Raw genomic sequence first — 19,960 nt, 5'->3', positions numbered from 1 at the left:
ATATCTACCCGGTTCCATAGATCTCTCCTCTCCTTCCCTTAGTTCCCTAGCTTATATGTGTTAAATCACACATTGCACAAAATCATGAAATGCGCATATCTTATTCATCTTATCGTCACGTTTTCAGACCTATTAAACATGCACAATGATGCAAAATAGCTTTGATCAATGTGTGTGTGTGTGGTGAAAGAAGGAGCTGACAATATGCAGTACTGAAGAGGATGAAGAAACTAGTACACATGCTGCCAATTTATAGGCATAAAAGAAAGAGAAGATCATGAACAGCAATGTAGTACTAGTAACACATGGTTTGCAGCTTCAATTACCTAATACTAATTAATAGAAGGGAATCTGATATGTTCTTTAGTTGGAAAAATCTTTCACTTTCATATATTATGTTGCTCCTACTTTCCATTACTAAAACCAGCATCAAATCCTGCAAATGCTGTGACCATTATTGTATCATGAAAGCACAACCATTACTACAAATCTACTCTGTGTTAGTAAAAGTTCCAGTGTTCGATACTGACCATACATATTATGTAAAAATTTACACCATTCCTTATTCAGTAAGTGAAAATTGAAATTCGATGGCTCGATAGATAAAATAATATTCTAACTGTCAAGGCAAATGGGACAGTCTCTTATGCAAATGGGACAGTCCCTTTACAAATGAGACAGGGTATGGGACAGTCTCAATTACACTGCAGAAAATAAATAACAGAAATAAAATGCAGAATGCTGAAAACTGAAAAGTAAAAACACCAGAAGTTTTCACTTGGTTCGGCCCCTACACCTAGTCTATGGCCTACATCCAAGTCCCCATGCCAACTAGCATAGAGAATGTATTATATCAACTTTAATAAAAGAACTTACAATCTTTTCCTTGATTACAAATATAGCACCTGAAAGAAACCCTTTCCCAAGCTACCTTGCTACCTAGCCCACTGCTATTCCTTAGCCTTCTAGCTACCTTGCTATACTTTGAAATCAAGCTTGCCACAACCCGGCACAAAGTTGATATGAATACACAAGGATAAGAATAAACAAATTGATTACAACTCAAACTAGGTTTCTTGTTTTTCTGGATATGAATATCTCGGGTATGAAACAAGAAAATGATTTCAGATGATGAAAGATTCTCGTGAAAGTGTTAGCTACAAATCTGAAATGAAGAGTTGTATTTATAAGCAAAGTTCTAACAGATTTATTTTCAAACACAAGATAAGATTGGAAGATAAGTTTGTTTGAAAATATTTGAATGAAACTTTGAAACTAATCTGTTAGTACATTTGAAAAAGATAAATCAAGTAAAGAGATAAGGCTTGAGAAATTTAAACTTGATTTATAAGATAAGGTGGTGAGTTTGTTTGAGATAAGGTTTATCCAGATAAACAAGATTTACACAAAACCCTAACAAACCTAATCCTGAGAAATAGCCACTGCTGGAAAATCTGAACAAACTGCAAAGCTTGAATCTCGTTTACTTGCATTCTGTTTATCTTCTGTTTATCTGCAATCATCATAAACCTGAGCATCTAACATTCTCCCCCTTTTATGATGATGACAAAGAAAGCATAAATGCTCCCCCTATCAAAAACACTAAAGGCCTGTAAAACAAAGTTAGAACCAACAGAATATATTGCAGTTTATAATACATGCAATTATATGAGAATGAGACAACTAAAGAGTGAATGAGACACCAGAACAATATGCATAAAACCGTCTCAATCATTAAATACTAAAAACGTAACAACCCATCCCTAAACCAGGATGTCCAGTTGTAACAAATCCACAAATCCAGAATATCAGTCAATCACAAAGTCATCCACAAAACATCCATCAAAAAACACCCATTCAGAAACATAGTCTTAACCAAATAAACCCATCATCGTCTAAAAAATATAATATCAAACATCTTAAATTTCTCCCCCTTCATCATAAAAGGGTCCTTCAATCAGAATCGTCAACGTTAACTGGAGCTTTCCCCTTGCCTGAACCAGAAGCTCTGTTCTGGGATGAAGGAAACACCGGAGCTGAGCCATACTCTGAAAAGAGCTTGTCAAAAACATCTTTAGCTGGTGCCTTCCCGTCCCTTTCACGGAGCCAGTCAAAAATCTTAGCCTTGTATTCTTCTCTGGTCATACCAAAAACTGAAGGTGGAGGAATGGCAGGGAGTGGCAGAGGAGCAGTGATTTCTTCTAAAGTACAATCTCCAATCCAGTCTCTTTTCTTGTGCCAATACATCTTGCTCTTGTCTTGCATGGCTGACAACTGCTGAGATAGAAATTTAGTCTCTGACCCAAGCTTAAAAAACAACTTAACAAATTCCTTTTCCCATGCCTTAGCAGAGGAAACCATCCCTTCCTGCAGAGTCCCAAACTCAAAATCTATGGTCTTAGACAACTTGACATCAGAAGTATGCAAAACAGAGAGTTTAGCATTGATATCATCCAAAGATGAACAAACATACTTCCTAAACAACTCAAAAGAAGCATTTAGAATACTAACTTTAGAAGTTAGTGATCCAAGAGTTTTGACAGAAGCAAAATGCTGATTAAGATTAGCCAAAGCAACAGAATTTTCATGTAATTTGATCAACAGAGAATTAAGAAGAGTATTGGTAGGCTGATCAAAGGGGTCTGAGGCATAATTAGGAGACTTAGGAATACCACCAACATTCCTAGAAGCATCATCAAACAACAAATCATTTGATTCAGTAACTACGAGACCATTCGCAGTTAACACAGACAAGTCAAAAACAACATTCAAACTTTCTGATTTAGCAGTCTCAAAAGGAACACGAAAATACTGAAAAATCTTTGTTAACAAAGCAGGGTATGGAAGATGCATGGATTCATGTTTAGCACAATGATTCATGTTGGAAATAATCAATGAAGCCAAATTACAAGGGGTTTTCTTAACAAACACTGACAGAAGAATAGAATCCTGAAATGTGACTCTATCACGACCAGATTTACGAGGCAAAACATTCGAATGAAACAGTTTAAACAATAATAAGCACATAGGAGTTAAATCAGTTACCAATGGTTTGACAGACACAGAAACAAAGTTGTCACCGAGAATAGCTTTGAGTTGTTCCTCATATTGCAATCCAGGAATCTCGTCAAACGCCTGATGAGTGGTAAACGGGCAGGGACCTTGATCGGATATGGCTGTGAGTCTGGCCAGTAAATCCGCCTTAAAACAAACTGGACTACCTTTCACCGAAGAGAACACAATATTGTCGGCCAAAATCGAAAAATTCGCATAGAACTCCTTCACCAAATCTGGATAGATTACATCTGACGGCGATAATAACCCAGCACACCCAACAGCTTCAAACAATGATGATACGCCAATCCTGGAGAGAAGATCAGTATCACACAACCTTTCTTTTAGAATGGACTTGTTCCATGCCTTAGTAGTGCTTTCCTTTGCATGGCGTTCGGAAGAATTAGGAGATGCTTCACTAGATGCTTCGGAGACGACTGTGGCCATACGACGACGCTTCGAACCAGACGGACCAGGGGTCGGGGTTTGGTTAGCGGTGGATCTCGAACGGCGAGCCATGGAAGAAAAAAAAGATTTTAGGGTAGAATTTTGAGAGAATGAGAGAGTAGAGTGAGAAAAGAAAATGAAAAGATTAAGAAAGAGAGTTTAAAAAGAAGTAGAAACTGAAGAGTTAGAGATGGAAGAGGAGATGAAGAGGTGCAATACAGAAGTGATGTATTGAATGAATGATACATGCACGAGTTTCAAGGAAATGAAAAGTCTAATCAAAAGATTTACAAAATCTAATGCTATATACACGCATAAACACACGGACAAATAAAATAACAAACCACAAATTTATAAACAGGAACCTAATAACTCAAATAATAAACACACAACATATATTTAAGTATTATGACATAATTCATATTTAAACACATAAATTACATAAAATCACGTAATAAATTACAGAGAACACATACCTAATTCACGACGCATTTTACAAAATCTATCTTCAGCTAAAGGCTTAGTGAAGATATCTGCACGCTGTTTCTCAGTAGAAATATAAATAAGCTCAATATTACCTTTAGAAACATTATCTCGTAGAAAATGGTGACGAACATCAATATGCTTAGTACGAGAATGCATAACAGGATTTTTAGAGATATTAATTGCAGAGGTATTATCACAATATATAGGAATATTTGAGTAAGAAATACCAAAATCCTGCAATGTTTGTTGCATCCACAAAATTTGAGCACAGCAACTTCCAGCTGCAATGTACTCTCCTTCAGCTGTAGAGAGAGCTACTGAAGTTTGCTTTTTACTATGCCATGCAACTAAACAATCTCCTAAAAATTCACAAGCACCACTTGTGCTTTTTCTATCAACCTGTGACCCTGCATAGTCAGCATCTGAAAAACCGATTAAGTCAAAGGAAGAGGAGCTTGGATAAAATAATCCCAAGTCACTCGTACCTTTCAAATATTTAAAAATACGTTTAACGGCATTCAAATGAGATTCTTTAGGTTGAGATTGAAAACGAGCACACAAGCATACACTATACATAATGTCAGGTCGTGAGGCAGTTAAATATAACAATGAACCAATCATACCTCGAAATTTAGTGACATCTACAGGTGTACCTTGTTCATCCTTAGTGAGCTTAACTGAAGTACTCATCGGAGTTGATTTAGGTGTGACATGATCAAGTGCAAATCTTTTGAGTAAATCCTTTATGTACTTGCCTTGGTGAATAAATATTCCTGCATAAGACTGATTAATTTGCAAACCTAGAAAGTACTGCAATTCACCCATCAAACTCATATCGAATTCCTTATGCATGCAATCAGAAAACCACTTACACAAAGATTCGTTAGAAGATCCAAATACTATATCATCAACGTAAACTTATACTAAAAGAAAGTTATCACGTTTATGAAAAATAAAGAGAGTTGGATCGAGTGTACCACGAATGAAACCATTGTTCACAAGAAATTGACTGAGACGTTCATACCAACAGCGAGGAGACTGTCTCAATCCATAGACAGATTTCTTGAGCTTGTAAACATAGTTAGGGTACTTCTCGTGAATGAAACCTGGAGGCTGCTTCACGTAGACTTCTTCCTTGAGATAGCCATTTAGAAAAGCGCTTTTGACGTCCATCTGATAGAGCTTGAACTTCTTGTGAGCTGCAAAGGCCATTAAGATTCGAATAGCTTCTAAACGAGCTACTGGAGCATATGTCTCGTCGTAATCGATTCCTTCCTGCTGGTTGTATCCCTGAGCAACCAACCGAGCTTTATTTCGAATGATATTTCCATCTTCATCTTTCTTATTCTTGAAAACCCAACGAGTTCCAATGATCTTGGCATCCTGAGGAGGTGGGACGAGTTCCCAAACATCACACCGCTCGAACTGGTTCAATTCCTCCTGCATTGCAACAGACCAGTGTTCGTCTGCAACTGCTTCTTGAGCATTCTTTGGTTCGAACTCAGCAACAAAAGCACAGAATGCACATAGATTATGAAGTCTGCTTCGAGTAGAAATCCCTTGATCTAAATCAGTGAGAAGATTATCTGGTGGATGATTCTTCACAGTCCTAGAAGACTTAGGAAGTTGAATATTACTCATTTCTTCCTCATTATAATTGTCTGCCTGGAAATGAATAGGAGTTGTCTCATTCAAAAGAGACTGCCTCATTTCCGCTTGTGAAGATTTATCCAGAGTAACATAATTCAAATTTGAAACACTATCGGGAGTCTTTGGAGAGCCAGAAGATTCAACTGAAGCTTGAGTAGATCCTGCAGAATTATCAGAAGACTGAGATGGACCTGGAGAGTCTTGACTGTTTGATTTGTCAGAATGAGACTGACTCTTTTCAGAATGAGACTGTCTCATTTGGGAATGAGACGCTAGATCCGCAGTGTCTTCATCAATTTGAGATATATTCCTTGAAGATTCATTGAATGAAATATTGATGGATTCTTCTACTTTGTTCTTGACTGAATTATAAACACGATAAGCTTTGCTTGTTGTAGAATATCCCAAGAAGATTCCTTCCGTAGATTTCGCATCGAACTTGCCTCGATTATTTTGAGTATCTAAAATAAAACACTTGGAACCAAATACTCGAAAATAACTAATGTTAGGAGTCCTTTTCTTAAGCAATTCATACGGAGTTTTAAGCAAAATAGGACGAATAAGCACTCTATTTAAAACATAACAGGAAGTGTGTACCGCTTCAGCCCAAAATTTTCTTGGAAGCTTACTCTCATGCAGTAGAGTTCTGGCAGTTTCCTGTAGAGTCCTGTTCTTGCGTTCTACTACTCCGTTTTGCTGAGGAGTTCGAGGAGCTGAGAATTCATGAGTGATTCCTCTTGATTTACAGAAGGTTATGAAATCCTTCTCGAATTCACCTCCATGATCACTACGAATAGTCTTGAGCTTAAATGAATACTTAGTCTCAAGGTTAGTAATAAGATCCTTAAACTCAATAAAAGCTTCATCCTTAGTTCGTAAAAATAATACCCAAGTGAAACGAGAATAATCATCAACTATAACAAAAGCATAATTCTTACCTCCTAAGCTTACATACCTTTCTGGACCAAAAAGATCTAGATGAAGGAGCTGCAAAGGAACATAAGTTGATACTTTATTCTTAGCAGTAAAGGAAGTTTTCACCTGTTTTCCAAGTTGGCAAGCTGAACAAGGTTCTATTTTCTTGTACTTCAGCTTTGGTAGACCTCGAACCAGATCATGAGAAGATATCTTCCGAAGAAGATCCATGTGAACATGGCCAAGACGTCGATGCCAAAGATACTGTTGATCTTGAACAGTAGCAAGACAAATTTCTTCTTGCTGTTCATCAAAATCTAATACGAAAATATTTCCTTTTCTTTTGGCAACTAAAGCAAACTCGTTAGTATGAGTACCAATATAGCATACATCTTTATCGAACTTAACCTTATGACCAGCATCAGTAAGTTGACTTACACTAATAAGATTATATTTCAAACCATCAACTAAACGAACATTAGAAATGGCAAACCTGTCATTACCAATGGTGCCTTTTCCAATAATTCGGACGGTGTTTGAATCTCCAAGAGTAACTAAGCCACCTTCCTTGGCAACTAGAGATAGAAACTTGGATTTATCACCTGTCATGTGACGTGAACAACCACTGTCGATGATCCATTTATTTCGCGGAACATGGACCTTCAAACAAACCTGCAAGAATTGCTTTATCCCTTAGGTACCCACTTAAACTTGGGTCCTGGTTGGTTAGTATCACAAATCTTATATAAATGTCTATCTGATTTCTTAATCCACATCTGAACAATATTAACAGAAGTATTAGCAGATTTATATCTAGTAGAAGATTTATAAGATGAGTTAGAAGAGTGGCCCTTGATACCACATAATCTAGATTCAGATGTAGGATGGCCAGCTTTGCCACAATCTCGACATTTCTCATAAGGCATCTTATATTTCATAGGAGCTCGCTTATAACCGCCTTGAAATGCACGTTTCTTGATTGACTCACATCCTAAACCTCCTTTATCAAGAGAAGATTTTTGTTCACCAAGAAGAGCATTCAAAGTTCCTTCTCCATGAAAACATTTAGCTAAATCTTTTTCAAGCTGTTCGACTTTCTGCTTTAATTCAGGAACAAGGGGATCAGGAGCACTGTCTTCTTTAACGGTTTCTGAATCAACAGATATTGACTCTTTCTTCAAGGCTTCAAGGCATACATCCTTCATCTCAATCTCATTTTTGAGATATTGATTTTCTTCAGTAAGTTTTGAAACCCTTTCAAGCAATGATTTGTTCTCAGCAACTAGGGCTTCTTCCTTCATGGGATCATCCATTTCACTAAGAACTTCACTTAAAGCTTGCTTTAAATAAGCATTCTTTTCTTTTAACTTTTTAACCTGGACCTGCAAATTCAACATAGATGAAGATATATTTGAATTATACTTAATATTCTGTACCTCGTCATTGTCACTGGAGTTGTCCTCTAGTCCAGCAAAGCAAAGTTGAGCAACTTCATCGTCTGAATCGATCTCCACGTCAGATTCATCATCACTCCAAGTAATTAATGCCTTCTTTTTGTTCTTCAGCTTGTAACAGTCCTTTTTGAAGTGCCCTTTCTTTCCACACTCAAAGCAAGTATCTTTGCTTTGATTCACTTTAACCTCCTTGCTCGGATTAGATTTGAAGTCCTTCTTCATAAACTGCGATTTCACAAGTCGTTTGGAGGCATTCCGTTTGGCAAGAAATTTATGAAACTTCTTTGTTAGAAGAGCAATATCTTCATCAGAATCGTCAGGAGACTCATCTGCATCTGCATTAAGTGCAAGAGTTTTCTTACGAGGAGCTTCATCTTCTTCATCATATCTACGTAGCTGATTTTCGAATTCCTCCAATTCACTGAACAGTGTTAGAGTATCCATAGTCGAAAGCAGTGTTGAATCCTGCAGAATGGTAACCTTTGGAGCAAACTTCTTTGGCATTGCTCTGAGGATTTTTCTATTTATCTCAGATTGAGGAATGATCCGTTCCAGAAGTGAGATGGAGTTCATCAATGTCAGAAACCTCCCTTGAGCATCTCGCACGCTTTCATCTCTTTCCAACCTGAAACCTTCATAGTCACTCATTAGCATACTTAATTTTACTTCACGTACCTTAGACGTGCCTTCGTGGCTGACTTTGATCGTATCCCAAATCTGTTTGGCAGTAGTACATGCTGAGACTTTTCTTAATTCTGTAGCTACCATGCCATTGAGAAGTGAATTCATAGCTTTAGCATTGGAATTCATTGCGTTCACTTCTTCGGGAGAGAGATCCTTGAGAGATTTTGGCTTCCCTTCTTTCATAGGAATTGTGAAACCATTTTCTACAGCATCCCATTCAAATGCATCACGCTGGAGAAAGATTTTCATTCGAAACTTCCAGTCATTGTAGTTTTCAGCACCATGAAGCAGTGGTGGATAATTGTTTGAATACCTATCTGGTTGAGCCATGGATCGCTAGCAAAATAAACACTAAAAAGAGAATTAAATGCACCTGCTCTGATACCAAATGAAATTCGATGGCTCGATAGATAAAATAATATTCTAACTGTCAAGGCAAATGGGACAGTCTCTTATGCAAATGGGACAGTCCCTTTACAAATGAGACAGGGTATGGGACAGTCTCAATTACACTGCAGAAAATAAATAACAGAAATAAAATGCAGAATGCTGAAAACTGAAAAGTAAAAACACCAGAAGTTTTCACTTGGTTCGGCCCCTACACCTAGTCTATGGCCTACATCCAAGTCCCCATGCCAACTAGCATAGAGAATGTATTATATCAACTTTAATAAAAGAACTTACAATCTTTTCCTTGATTACAAATATAGCACCTGAAAGAAACCCTTTCCCAAGCTACCTTGCTACCTAGCCCACTGCTATTCCTTAGCCTTCTAGCTACCTTGCTATACTTTGAAATCAAGCTTGCCACAACCCGGCACAAAGTTGATATGAATACACAAGGATAAGAATAAACAAATTGATTACAACTCAAACTAGGTTTCTTGTTTTTCTGGATATGAATATCTCGGGTATGAAACAAGAAAATGATTTCAGATGATGAAAGATTCTCGTGAAAGTGTTAGCTACAAATCTGAAATGAAGAGTTGTATTTATAAGCAAAGTTCTAACAGATTTATTTTCAAACACAAGATAAGATTGGAAGATAAGTTTGTTTGAAAATATTTGAATGAAACTTTGAAACTAATCTGTTAGTACGTTTGAAAAAGATAAATCAAGTAAAGAGATAAGGCTTGAGAAATTTAAACTTGATTTATAAGATAAGGTGGTGAGTTTGTTTGAGATAAGGTTTATCCAGATAAACAAGATTTACACAAAACCCTAACAAACCTAATCCTGAGAAATAGCCACTGCTGGAAAATCTGAACAAACTGCAAAGCTTGAATCTCGTTTACTTGCATTCTGTTTATCTTCTGTTTATCTGCAATCATCATAAACCTGAGCATCTAACAAAAATGAACCAAGATCAAGTATAAATGACACACATGTATGTATGTATTCAGCAGTGTGCAGAGTTATCAAGCAAGCTTATACATTTATGATTTATTAGGCTAATGCAAAGCTGTTGGAGCAATACAAGTAGAACAGCTAGCTTTGAGACGTACTCATAATCAATTTTGTGCTGAAGTTGTATAGCACAACCAAAAAAATATTTAGGCAATTTGGGTACAAAATAAAAATAAATAATAAGACTATAGAATATTAATTATTTCGCCTTTTATTCCAAAGGACTTATTAACTTTTAATACTCCCCATGTTCTATAGTCTATAATATAAGTAGCTTGACAGGTATTTGAATGTGCACTGAATATATAGTTAAAATTACTATTTTTTCTTTTGTTTTTTCTGAATAAAATATATATGTCAAACTTTAATTTAGAATAGAAAATTTTATGAAATATTAATTTTAACTATATATTCAAGTTATTTGAAGGAAGTGAAAAAAGAAAAAAAGTCATAACGTCTATGGACCAATGGGGGCATACCATAAAAAAATCTATTATTGCATTGTAATATTCCTATATATTATTATCATTATTATTGATATAATCCTAGATTATAACATTTATATAAGAACAAACAAAATTAAAACTGCTAAGACTTATTGCCAAAATTAAAACAAAATAAGGAAAGTGCCTCCACTCCTCCACTCGCTCACAGTTAGGTAACTGCCAAATTCCCACTTCCTCCACTCCCTAAAATTCAATAACCCCTCACTCCCCACTCTCTCCGTACTCTCCTTATATATACCACATGCACCCTCTACTTTTCTTTACTCACCTTTCACTATTTTTCTCTGCATTTCTTGCTCATAACAAAGCTCCATTCAACCACACCCTATCCCAATGGCTCTCTCCAACTCTAAACTCATTTTCTTCCTCAACTTTGCTATTCTTTTCTCTTGCGTCTTTTCCTACCAATTCGAAGTTGGAGGCGATGAAGGCTGGATTGAGCCTTCCTCTGCCAACTTCACTAGTGATATCGATGATCCTTATAATGTCTGGGCTGCACAAAACAGATTCCGCATTGGCGATTCTATTCGTAAGTTTTGTCAATTTTACTCCTTTTTGCCCCTGTTAAATAGATGTTACTTGTCGAATGCAATGTTACAACACTTTTCTTATGCAACTTAACTTGTACATTTGATAGTTAGCAAAAAAAAGGAAAAAAAACTTGTACATTATATTGATTGTGAAGTTTCTGCATCTTTCAGATTTCAGGTACCAGAATGACTCTGTACTGGAGGTTGCCTACGAGGATTACCAGAACTGCACTACGACAAACGCAATCTCTGAATTCGACGATGGAGACACCGTTTTCGAATTTAAACGGTCCGGGTTCTTTTATTTCATCAGTGGCCAACCTGACCACTGCACAGCAGGACAGAAAATGATCATTGATGTAATGCATCCATCCCAATCCACTCATTCTCCTCATCAGCAGCCTCATCCACCTGAGTCCGCGCCATCGCCTGGTGTTCATGCTTTCGGGCCGTCTAGTATTTTTCATAGCTCTACTACCAGGATTGAAGTAGTTTCAACTTTTGTTGCAGCTGCTCTAGCCAGCCTTCTGGTCATCCTCTCTTTATTCATCTAGGAACCATGTAGTTTTATGATTCATTCTTGTTAGTTTTCCAGTTTTTTCGACATTTTATTTGTTGCTTCATTGTTGAAGATTAGTTTGATTTCGTTTGCTATTGTGTTTGACATTGCTAGATGATTTGTTTTTTTAGTACTATTGATCTTGTGTGTTGTTCCATTAATTACATCACAGTATTGTTCTGTTTTCGTCTATAGAATGAACGAATTACTAATCAGATTATAATTACTTTCAATTGGCCCTACCCTTTATAATTAGCTCTTGCCACTCATTTGCATAAACAACACCATTACTCCTCATTAATCAATTTATTAGTATATTTTTCATGATTATTGGAATTATGCAAAGATAAAATCGAATATAGATGGAAAAAATTGAGAAGTATATAATTTCTTAACAGAATTTAGAATCAAAATAATTATATATTAATTTTGTAATATAAATTTGAAATATATTCAACCAATACTCCAAATAATTATTTCCACTTTTTAACACTTTTACCATTACAAAATAAACTCAACATATAAATTGTAAACTGCTATAATTGGAATTTAAGTAATTATTATTGACCTGTTTTTCTAAATTATTTCATTATTTTTCTGTAATATCAAATTTTATTCATACATTATAAACACTTCAGTGTGTGTATCTCTTCTTCCCTGCGAGGCCATTAATGGATATAAATTAATATTTTTGTTTATAATTTTGGTGAAGAAGTGTAGATGAAATGATGTTTACACACAAAACTTGTTCAATTGCCAAAAGATTCAATCTTTTTTCTCCAAGAAGCCCCAAGTTTCCAGCTTTATCTCAAATGGGCTTTTCCACAAATTTCAAGAACTTGAAAGAAAACAATCCAACTGCAAAACCCGACCCACAAATCTCTGGTATGTTCTTTTTTGTAATTCTTAATAGCCCATTTCACAGATTTATTAATTTTTTCTTGTAATTGTGTTTGATTTTAGTTTATTTGTGTGTGTAGGTTTGGAGCTTGAGAATAGTATTTATTCAGTTCTTACAGTTAATAGGTGGGAGTCTTTGAACTTTATGAACTATAAAATGTCTTCACTTAGGCCAGTTCATGGGAGGTTAGCTTTGAAATTTCTTAAATGGTTTGTTAAGCAACCTGGTATTGAACTTAGTCATGTTACTCAAATGTATTGTATAACTGCCCATATTCTTGTTAGAGCTAGAATGTATGATTCCGCCAAGTCGATTCTTGGACATTTATGTGAAATGGGTATTGGGTCGCATTCGGTTTTTAGGCATCTTATGGGAACGTACTCGCTTTGTAATTCGAGTCCTGCAGTTTTTGATGTTTTGATTAGGATTTATGTTAGGAAATTGATGGTTGAGGAAGCGTTGGAGATTTATCGTTTGGTGGGGAAGAGGGGGTTTAGGCCATCAGTGTACACTTGTAATATGTTGTTAAGGGCGATGGCGAAGAGCGAGTGTGGAGGGTCTGCATGGTCATTTTTTAGAGAAATGCTTGCGGGGAATGTTTGCCCTAATGTTGTTACATTTAACATACTTTTGCATATTTTGTGTGTTGAAGGAAAGCTCAAGGAAGCTGGATATCTCCTTAAAAAGATGGAAGATAGTGGTTATAGTCCTACTGTAGTTACCTATAATACTTTGCTCAACTGGTACTGCAAGAAGGGAAGATATAAAGCAGCTTTTGAGCTTATTGATCAGATGGGCCGTAGGGGTCTCAAGGCTGATTTGTGTACATATAACATGCTTATAGATGATCTATGTAAACACTGTAGGAGTTCAAAAGGTTATTTGTTATTAAAAAAGATGAGGAAAAAGATGTTATATCCTAATGTAGTCACCTATAATACTCTCATTAACGGGTTTGTGAAGGAAGGGAAGGTTGGTGTTGCTAATCGAATTTTTGAGGAGATGTTGGAATGCAATGTATTACCTAACCGTGTCAGTTATAATTCCTTGATTTATGGGCACTGTCAGGAAGGCAGATTTGTAGAAGCGTCAGAATTTCTGACAAAAATGGAATGCCGTGGTTTGAAACCTAATGAAATTAGTTATGGGAGTGTCTTGGATGGGCTATGTAGGCATGCAAAATTAGATTTAGCAAAAAGTCTTTTTGAGAGGATGAAAGTGAATGACATAAAAGTCAATAAAATTGTGTATACAATGTTGATAGATGGGTTATGCAAGGGGGGATTGCCTGAGGAAGGTGTTCAGTTGCTTGTTAACATGTCCAAAGATGGTCTAAATCCTGATGTCATAACATATTCCGTACTTGTGAATGGATTTTGCAAGGCAATGAAAGTAAGTAGTACGAAGGAACTCATATGCAAGATGTATAGAACTGGAGTTGAACCTAATGGTGTCATATACTCCACACTAATCTACAATTCTTGTAAGCAAGACAGCTTGAATGAAGCAATAAAAGTATTTTCAGTGATGAGTCATAGTGGTCATCAGGCAGACCTTTTCACGTGTAATGCTCTTGTTTCTTGCCTTACTAGAGCTGGAAGGCCAGGAGAGGCAGTAAATTTCATGCATCACATGAGAGAAATCCATCAGGTTCCAAGTGCAGTCACTTTTGATTCTATTATAAATGGATATGCAAATGAAGGCAAGCCATTAGAAGCAATTTCCCTTTTTGATGAAATGATAAAATCTGGTCATCACCCTAGCCTTTATACATACGGAGCTCTACTAAAAGGACTATGCAAAGGAGGAAACTTTAAGGAGGCTTTGGAATTCTTCTCGAAAATTCAACACATTCCTGGTGTGGTAGATATTTTTGCGTATAACACGTTAGTGGCTGAAACTTGTAGATTTGGTAACCTGCGAGTGGCTCTGATGCTTGTAGATGAGATGGTACGAAATAATGTGCTTCCTGATAATTATACGTACACCAGTATTCTTGCAGGATTGTGTAGGAAGGGGAGGGTGGTCACTGCAATTCGCATGTTCGAAGATTTGATAAAAAAAGGATCTTTCTTCCCTAATCAAGTTATGTACACATGTCTAATGGATGGACTTTTTAAGGCAGGCGAGTCAAAGGTTGCTGCATATTACTGTCAGCAGATGATAGAGAAAGGCCTTTATCCTGATAATATTGCATTTAATGCGATGATAGATGGCTACTCAAGAATGGGGAAAATGAATAATATGCAGGCCTCATTTTCAATGATGAAAGGTGGATATTCATACCCAAATTTGGTTACATATAATATTATCTTACACGGATACTCTCAACAAAGAGATATATCAAGGTGCCTTACAGTTTATAATACCCTTGTCAGAAAAGGGTTTGTTCCGGATAATTTGACTGCTCATTCTCTTATAAATGGGCTTTGCAAGTCGGGCATGCTAGACATTGCAATTAAAATTTTGAAAAAGATTATTACTGAAGGTACACTGGTTGATAGAAGAACATTTAATATGCTAATAGCTGAATGTTGTAATAAACATGACATGGTGAAAGCCTTTGATTTGCTAAACATAATGAGTTTAGTTGGAGAGTTTCCTAATGAGGATACTTATGCTTCATTACTTCTTGGGTTCAATAAGAAACAAGATTTTTTTAGGTCTCATAATATATTGCATGAGATGCTAAATAAAGGTTTTACTCCAACAGAAAAACAGTATGTTTCTCTTATTACCGGTATGTGTAGAATCGGAGACTCTCAAAGAGCATTTAAACTGAAGGATGAAATGGAAGCCCTTGGTGTTGGCTCAAGAGAGGTAGCTGAGAGTGCTATGGTTAGAGGACTAGTGCAACGGGGTAAGATGGAAGAAGCAGCATTTGTTCTCGATTGTATGCTTAGGGGTAAACTAGTTCCAACTATTGCTACTTTTACAAGTTTAATGCATCTGTTCTGCAAGAAGCATAAATTCAATGAAGCACTTAATTTGAAAGATGCTATGGAACTTCATGGTGTAAAGCTTGATGTTGTTGTTTACAATGTAATTATTACTGGGCTTTGTGCCATCGGAGAAACTGGGTATGCTATTGAGCTGTATGAAGAGATGAAACAAAGGGGTATGTGCCCTAATACAACATCTTTTTATGTTCTCCTTAAGGCTGTTTCCGAAGATAACAGTTCTTCTAAGGGTGAAATGCTCCTGATGGATATGCAGAAAAGGGGATTGATATATGAAGATAGTAGTACACAAGGTCTGCAGGAAGGTTTAGTGGTTGCCATGAAGAAGTTGCAAAGTTTAAGGCGTAGAAGACGGATACCTAATGCCAAGAGTGGGTAAGAAAACTGTGTCATGTTACAGATCCGGTGTTAGAACAGTTTTTTTAATTCCTATAGTTTCTCGAGTTACTTGATGGGATTTCAACTACAAGCAATATCAGGTATTCTAAGTAGACCAGTTGCCTTATTATAATCCAAATCTGTTATCTTTTACCTTTGTACTCCCTCTCTTTTCATTTAATAGCGTCTAAGGTTGGGACACACTATTATGAACAATCATTATTACACTTTAACACCAACATTGCATTTATTATAGTAGTCCTTTATATTTTTACCCTGAATTTTATAAAGGGTCTTGATTTTTTATGAATAGTGTTGTGTTAATAAGTTAAGTAATATAATTAGGATGTGTATATGAATTAATTTATCTAGTACTCCTTGAAAGTTCTGAACGAACTTAAAAAGAATAAAGTTCTGAACGACATGTATATAAAAACAAACACATTTTTTTCTAAAATGTTTTTTTTTTTGAAAAACAGAGTGAGTACTATTTTTGATGGTTTACCTTAACTATTTCCGTTTAATAGTGTTTTTCTTTAAGAAAAAAGTTTAAATGATCTTCATGCCTGTGCAGCTCAATAAATGGATATCGCCAGCATCGTGAATTTCTTCAGTTCAAATTGTGATTTTGTTGCTTAGCATTACAATGCCATGAGCAAGATTAAGGCAATGTTACAATAAGCTTGCTGGAACGAGAGAATACACATGCCAAGTAAGGTAATGCATTTATGTATCATATTTGCTCTATATATACTTGTAAATAGGGTTGTCAAAAAAATTTGAAAAATCCGATATTCGTCCGAAAAATCCGCATCCATATCCGAGAAAAAGCGGATATTATCCGTATCCGAGAAAAAACGGATATTATCCGTATCCGAATTCGGGATATTCAAATCCGAAACTAAATACATATATGATATTTAAATTATATAAATAAAAAATTATATATAATTTAAAATTTATTTTTTTAGTTTATAGTGTTTGTAAATGTATTAAATAATACGTTTATACAAATTTTATGTAATTGTACACTTACTTTATACATATATAAATATATTATGTGTATTTAATAGTAGAAAATGTTCTATAATCATCGTTAAAACGGTAGGGGCAACAACAAAATTTTAAAAATCCGATATTCGTCCGAAATATCTGCATTCGTTTCCGAGAAAAGGCGGATATTATCCGTATCCGAAATAAAGCGGATATTATCCGTATTCGAATCCGATGATTGCGGATACGAATATAGGCATATCCGTATCCGAATTATCCGTTTGACAGCCCTACTTGTAAACCTGCCAAGATGAAACCAGCATTTTTATTCACGTGTTAATGTCAAAGTTTGTGTACTTTCCCAAAACAATCACCTATAGGCCCTCCTATCTCATAAGAATTTGTTGTTATTTTAATTGTTGTCGAGTCATGAATAAATAGATAAATTGTATTCCTAGTAACTGCACTTGTTTTGGAACAGGTTATCTGTTTATACCTATTGACAAACTGAAACATACAGAAATTTTTATTCATTATCTCTGAAAATAATCGGTATCTTTGTGTATTCATTGTGTTACATGTATTTAATCATGTGATTTTGGTGAAACCGAGAAGTTGTAAGACATGATATAAGCTTAAGAAGCGTTGCAAGATAATACTTTCTCCTTCTCCATCTCGTATTATACTGTATAACTAATTTTAATCATGTTGCAGAGATTACAGTATGCCAAACGTATTTCATATGATACTTAATTATTTTTAAACATAATTAAATAGTAGTATAGCATTTCAAGTAATACCGATAAAAATAGTAATTTGTAAACATGATCTTATATATTTGATACTAATAAAATTAAATTCGATAGAAGTGTTGCAATTGTTATCAGCAGAATATAAGAAAGTTCCGGAACTTCTTAATCCTTGTCACAAGAATATTGTTTTGTTAGACAACAGCAGTCTAGTTAGTCCACAGTGAACAGTATATATGGTGCACTGGCCTTTTTACTCCATTTTCTGTATGTCCGTTGATCACTCCAGTTTCATGAAAAATGTTACTGCATTGCTCAATAGATGGGTGTGCCATTGTCTCCGAGTGAGGCTACTGCATTGCTCAATAGATGGGTGTGCCATTGTCTCCGAGTGAGGCCAATATTCATATGACGGTATCTATGTTAAAGATGATAATGGTATGCACAGCAAATGAGTAAACACGGTTCATGTGTGGATATCCTTATCAGGTTGCGGAAAATAACAGATTTCTTTATTTTCATGTGCTGGTGAAGAGTATTAGATATCAACTAGGTCTTCTGTTAAATGTCTGATATGGGAGGTTTCATTTTTGTAATTATCTTTTTCAGTGTTCAGGAATCGAGGGGAATGTAGCATGGAACATGGATAGATGAGCAAAAAATTGTTCAGACAATCAGACCTGAAAACAGGTCATATACACAGCCGTATAATCAGATTCACTTTGGCACTGAAAGTTCAAAGTGACATGCAACTGAAAGGTCAAGCTCTTCCTCGTTAATATAATGTATATGTGTAAACGCATAATTGATTAACCCATCCAACCATTATGCATCAGATTTTGGCACTGTAATAATCTGCATATATGCTCTGTTATTATATCTTATTATATGAAATCTTTTATTAAGCTGACTACCTATAGGAGGCAATTGTGGATCTCAGATGTTACAAATTTGCAAGAGATATTGGAGTCTCATGAAAGCTGGTGGATTGGCATTTCAAAATGATCAGTATTTACAATTACATAGCTTGATGGTACTCGTGGTACATAAAGATTTAACGAGGAATCTATGCTCACTCTCCGGGAAAACAGACACAATTTCAGTGCCTAGATAGTTATTATTATGGTTTTTGCAGATCTAGTGCTCTGTGAAGGGTACATTTCCGAGAGGGGTGACCTATAAATTTCAAGAATCAGCACCCATCAAGGGAGGCACAAAGATTAAGCTGTCTTGAAAGAAGTTCTAAATGGGGGATATTCTCATGATATTGGTTGGTTTCTTTCATTACTCTGAATTAATCTATAGGATTGCCATCCGCATGGCAGACAGAATATAACAATTTTATTAGGACTTGGCTTCCTTAAGTTGACATTGGAAGGTATATTTTTAAAAATTTGCTACCATAAATTGTATTCTTCTGCCATTTTTTTTTATTTTTTGTGTGTTGTTGTCACCTGCTCGTAATAATTCATAGGATTCCTATTTATCTGTAGTTTCGTTTTTATTGTTATTTTGCTGATGAGCGTCCTTGTTAGCTTGATCATTCTCTACTGCTGTACTGCATGTTTATATTACTTACTGTTTGTTTGATTTACTTCAACTAAATATCCTTTTCTCACAAAAGATATCTCAGAAAATGTAGCTCTTTGTATAACAATATACACTACCCCAGTGTTTCAGAAACTTTTTTTGGAAAGAAAAGAAATGAAATGTAAAGAATATATTTTCAGCTTGTTCCTGAACAACTTTTATGAAAGAAAGAAAAAGAAAGCTACAAATTTTGGAAGAAGTTTTTTTTTAGTTTTATCTTCAAAATCTTCTTCTCACTTTTGGAAAGATTAGAAAAATTAGTTATTTTCTTTTCTTTTAAATAAGTGATAAGTTGATAAATACTTATAAATTTTATAAGTATTTGGATAAATTTACTTATAAGTCAGATTTTTTTTTACTTAAAAGGATTAAAATAAATAATTATTAAATACAATTATATAAATTCATGAATTTTAAATTAAAAAATATTTTAAAATTTTATTTTAAACTCAAATTTTTTTAAAAAAAGTGAAAAAATACAAATAAGTTGAAAAAAAGTATGTCACTGCTAACATTCAACATAAGCTGTTATCAGTTTATAAGTTGTAAATTTAACTTCAATAAGTTGTTGCGGATATAAGCCAATAAATTAACTTATTTGAATTCCCAAACAGGTCTAATAATATTCTGAATCTCTGCTTAATTGCTTATTTACCTTATTATGTTTATGTATGTTATGCTTTATCATTGATGGAAT

The 19,960-nt window shown here is 35.2% G+C and overlaps 2 protein-coding genes across 8 annotated transcripts; both read left to right on the top strand.

Moving 5' to 3' along the window:
* Positions 1-10,859: 10,859 nt before the first annotated feature.
* Positions 10,860-11,853, top strand: LOC141698325 (early nodulin-like protein 5). The gene is made up of 2 exons (XM_074503010.1): positions 10,860-11,132; positions 11,305-11,853. The coding sequence occupies exons 1-2, from the start codon at positions 10,937-10,939 to the stop codon at positions 11,685-11,687; spliced, it is 579 nt and encodes a 192-aa protein (XP_074359111.1). The 5' UTR covers positions 10,860-10,936; the 3' UTR covers positions 11,688-11,853.
* A 454-nt stretch (positions 11,854-12,307) lies between these two features.
* On the top strand, positions 12,308-19,165 carry LOC141697178 (uncharacterized). 7 transcript variants are annotated; one of them, XM_074501442.1, is made up of 5 exons: positions 12,308-12,577; positions 12,673-15,928; positions 16,506-16,648; positions 18,283-18,432; positions 18,614-19,165. In XM_074501442.1, the coding sequence occupies exons 1-3, from the start codon at positions 12,418-12,420 to the stop codon at positions 16,555-16,557; spliced, it is 3,468 nt and encodes a 1,155-aa protein (XP_074357543.1). In that variant the 5' UTR covers positions 12,308-12,417; the 3' UTR covers positions 16,558-16,648; positions 18,283-18,432; positions 18,614-19,165. The 7 variants fall into 7 exon arrangements, with proteins under 7 accessions (XP_074357543.1, XP_074357542.1, XP_074357546.1 ...); XM_074501441.1 differs by having other exon boundaries at positions 18,594-19,165; XM_074501445.1 differs by having other exon boundaries at positions 16,506-16,643; positions 18,290-19,165.
* Positions 19,166-19,960: the final 795 nt, after the last annotated feature.

The sequence above is a fragment of the Apium graveolens genome, chromosome 11 (assembly GCF_009905375.1).
Source record: "Apium graveolens cultivar Ventura chromosome 11, ASM990537v1, whole genome shotgun sequence".
In the NCBI taxonomy this organism is placed as follows: domain Eukaryota; kingdom Viridiplantae; phylum Streptophyta; class Magnoliopsida; order Apiales; family Apiaceae; genus Apium; species Apium graveolens.
This window is presented reverse-complemented; position numbering and strand designations above follow the sequence as displayed.

Bases quoted from the DNA above. Each gene is read 5' to 3' on its own strand.
- LOC141698325 (XM_074503010.1), top strand. From the start codon at position 10,937: ATGGCTCTCTCCAACTCTAAACTCATTTTCTTCCTCAACTTTGCTATT. The intron at 11,133-11,304 runs GTAAGTTTTGTC...TGCATCTTTCAG, and splicing joins CCGCATTGGCGATTCTATTC to ATTTCAGGTACCAGAATGAC.
- LOC141697178 (XM_074501445.1), top strand. From the start codon at position 12,418: ATGATGTTTACACACAAAACTTGTTCAATTGCCAAAAGATTCAATCTT. The intron at 12,578-12,672 runs GTATGTTCTTTT...TTGTGTGTGTAG, and splicing joins ACCCGACCCACAAATCTCTG to GTTTGGAGCTTGAGAATAGT. The intron at 15,929-16,505 runs GTAAGAAAACTG...ATGCCTGTGCAG, and splicing joins ATACCTAATGCCAAGAGTGG to CTCAATAAATGGATATCGCC.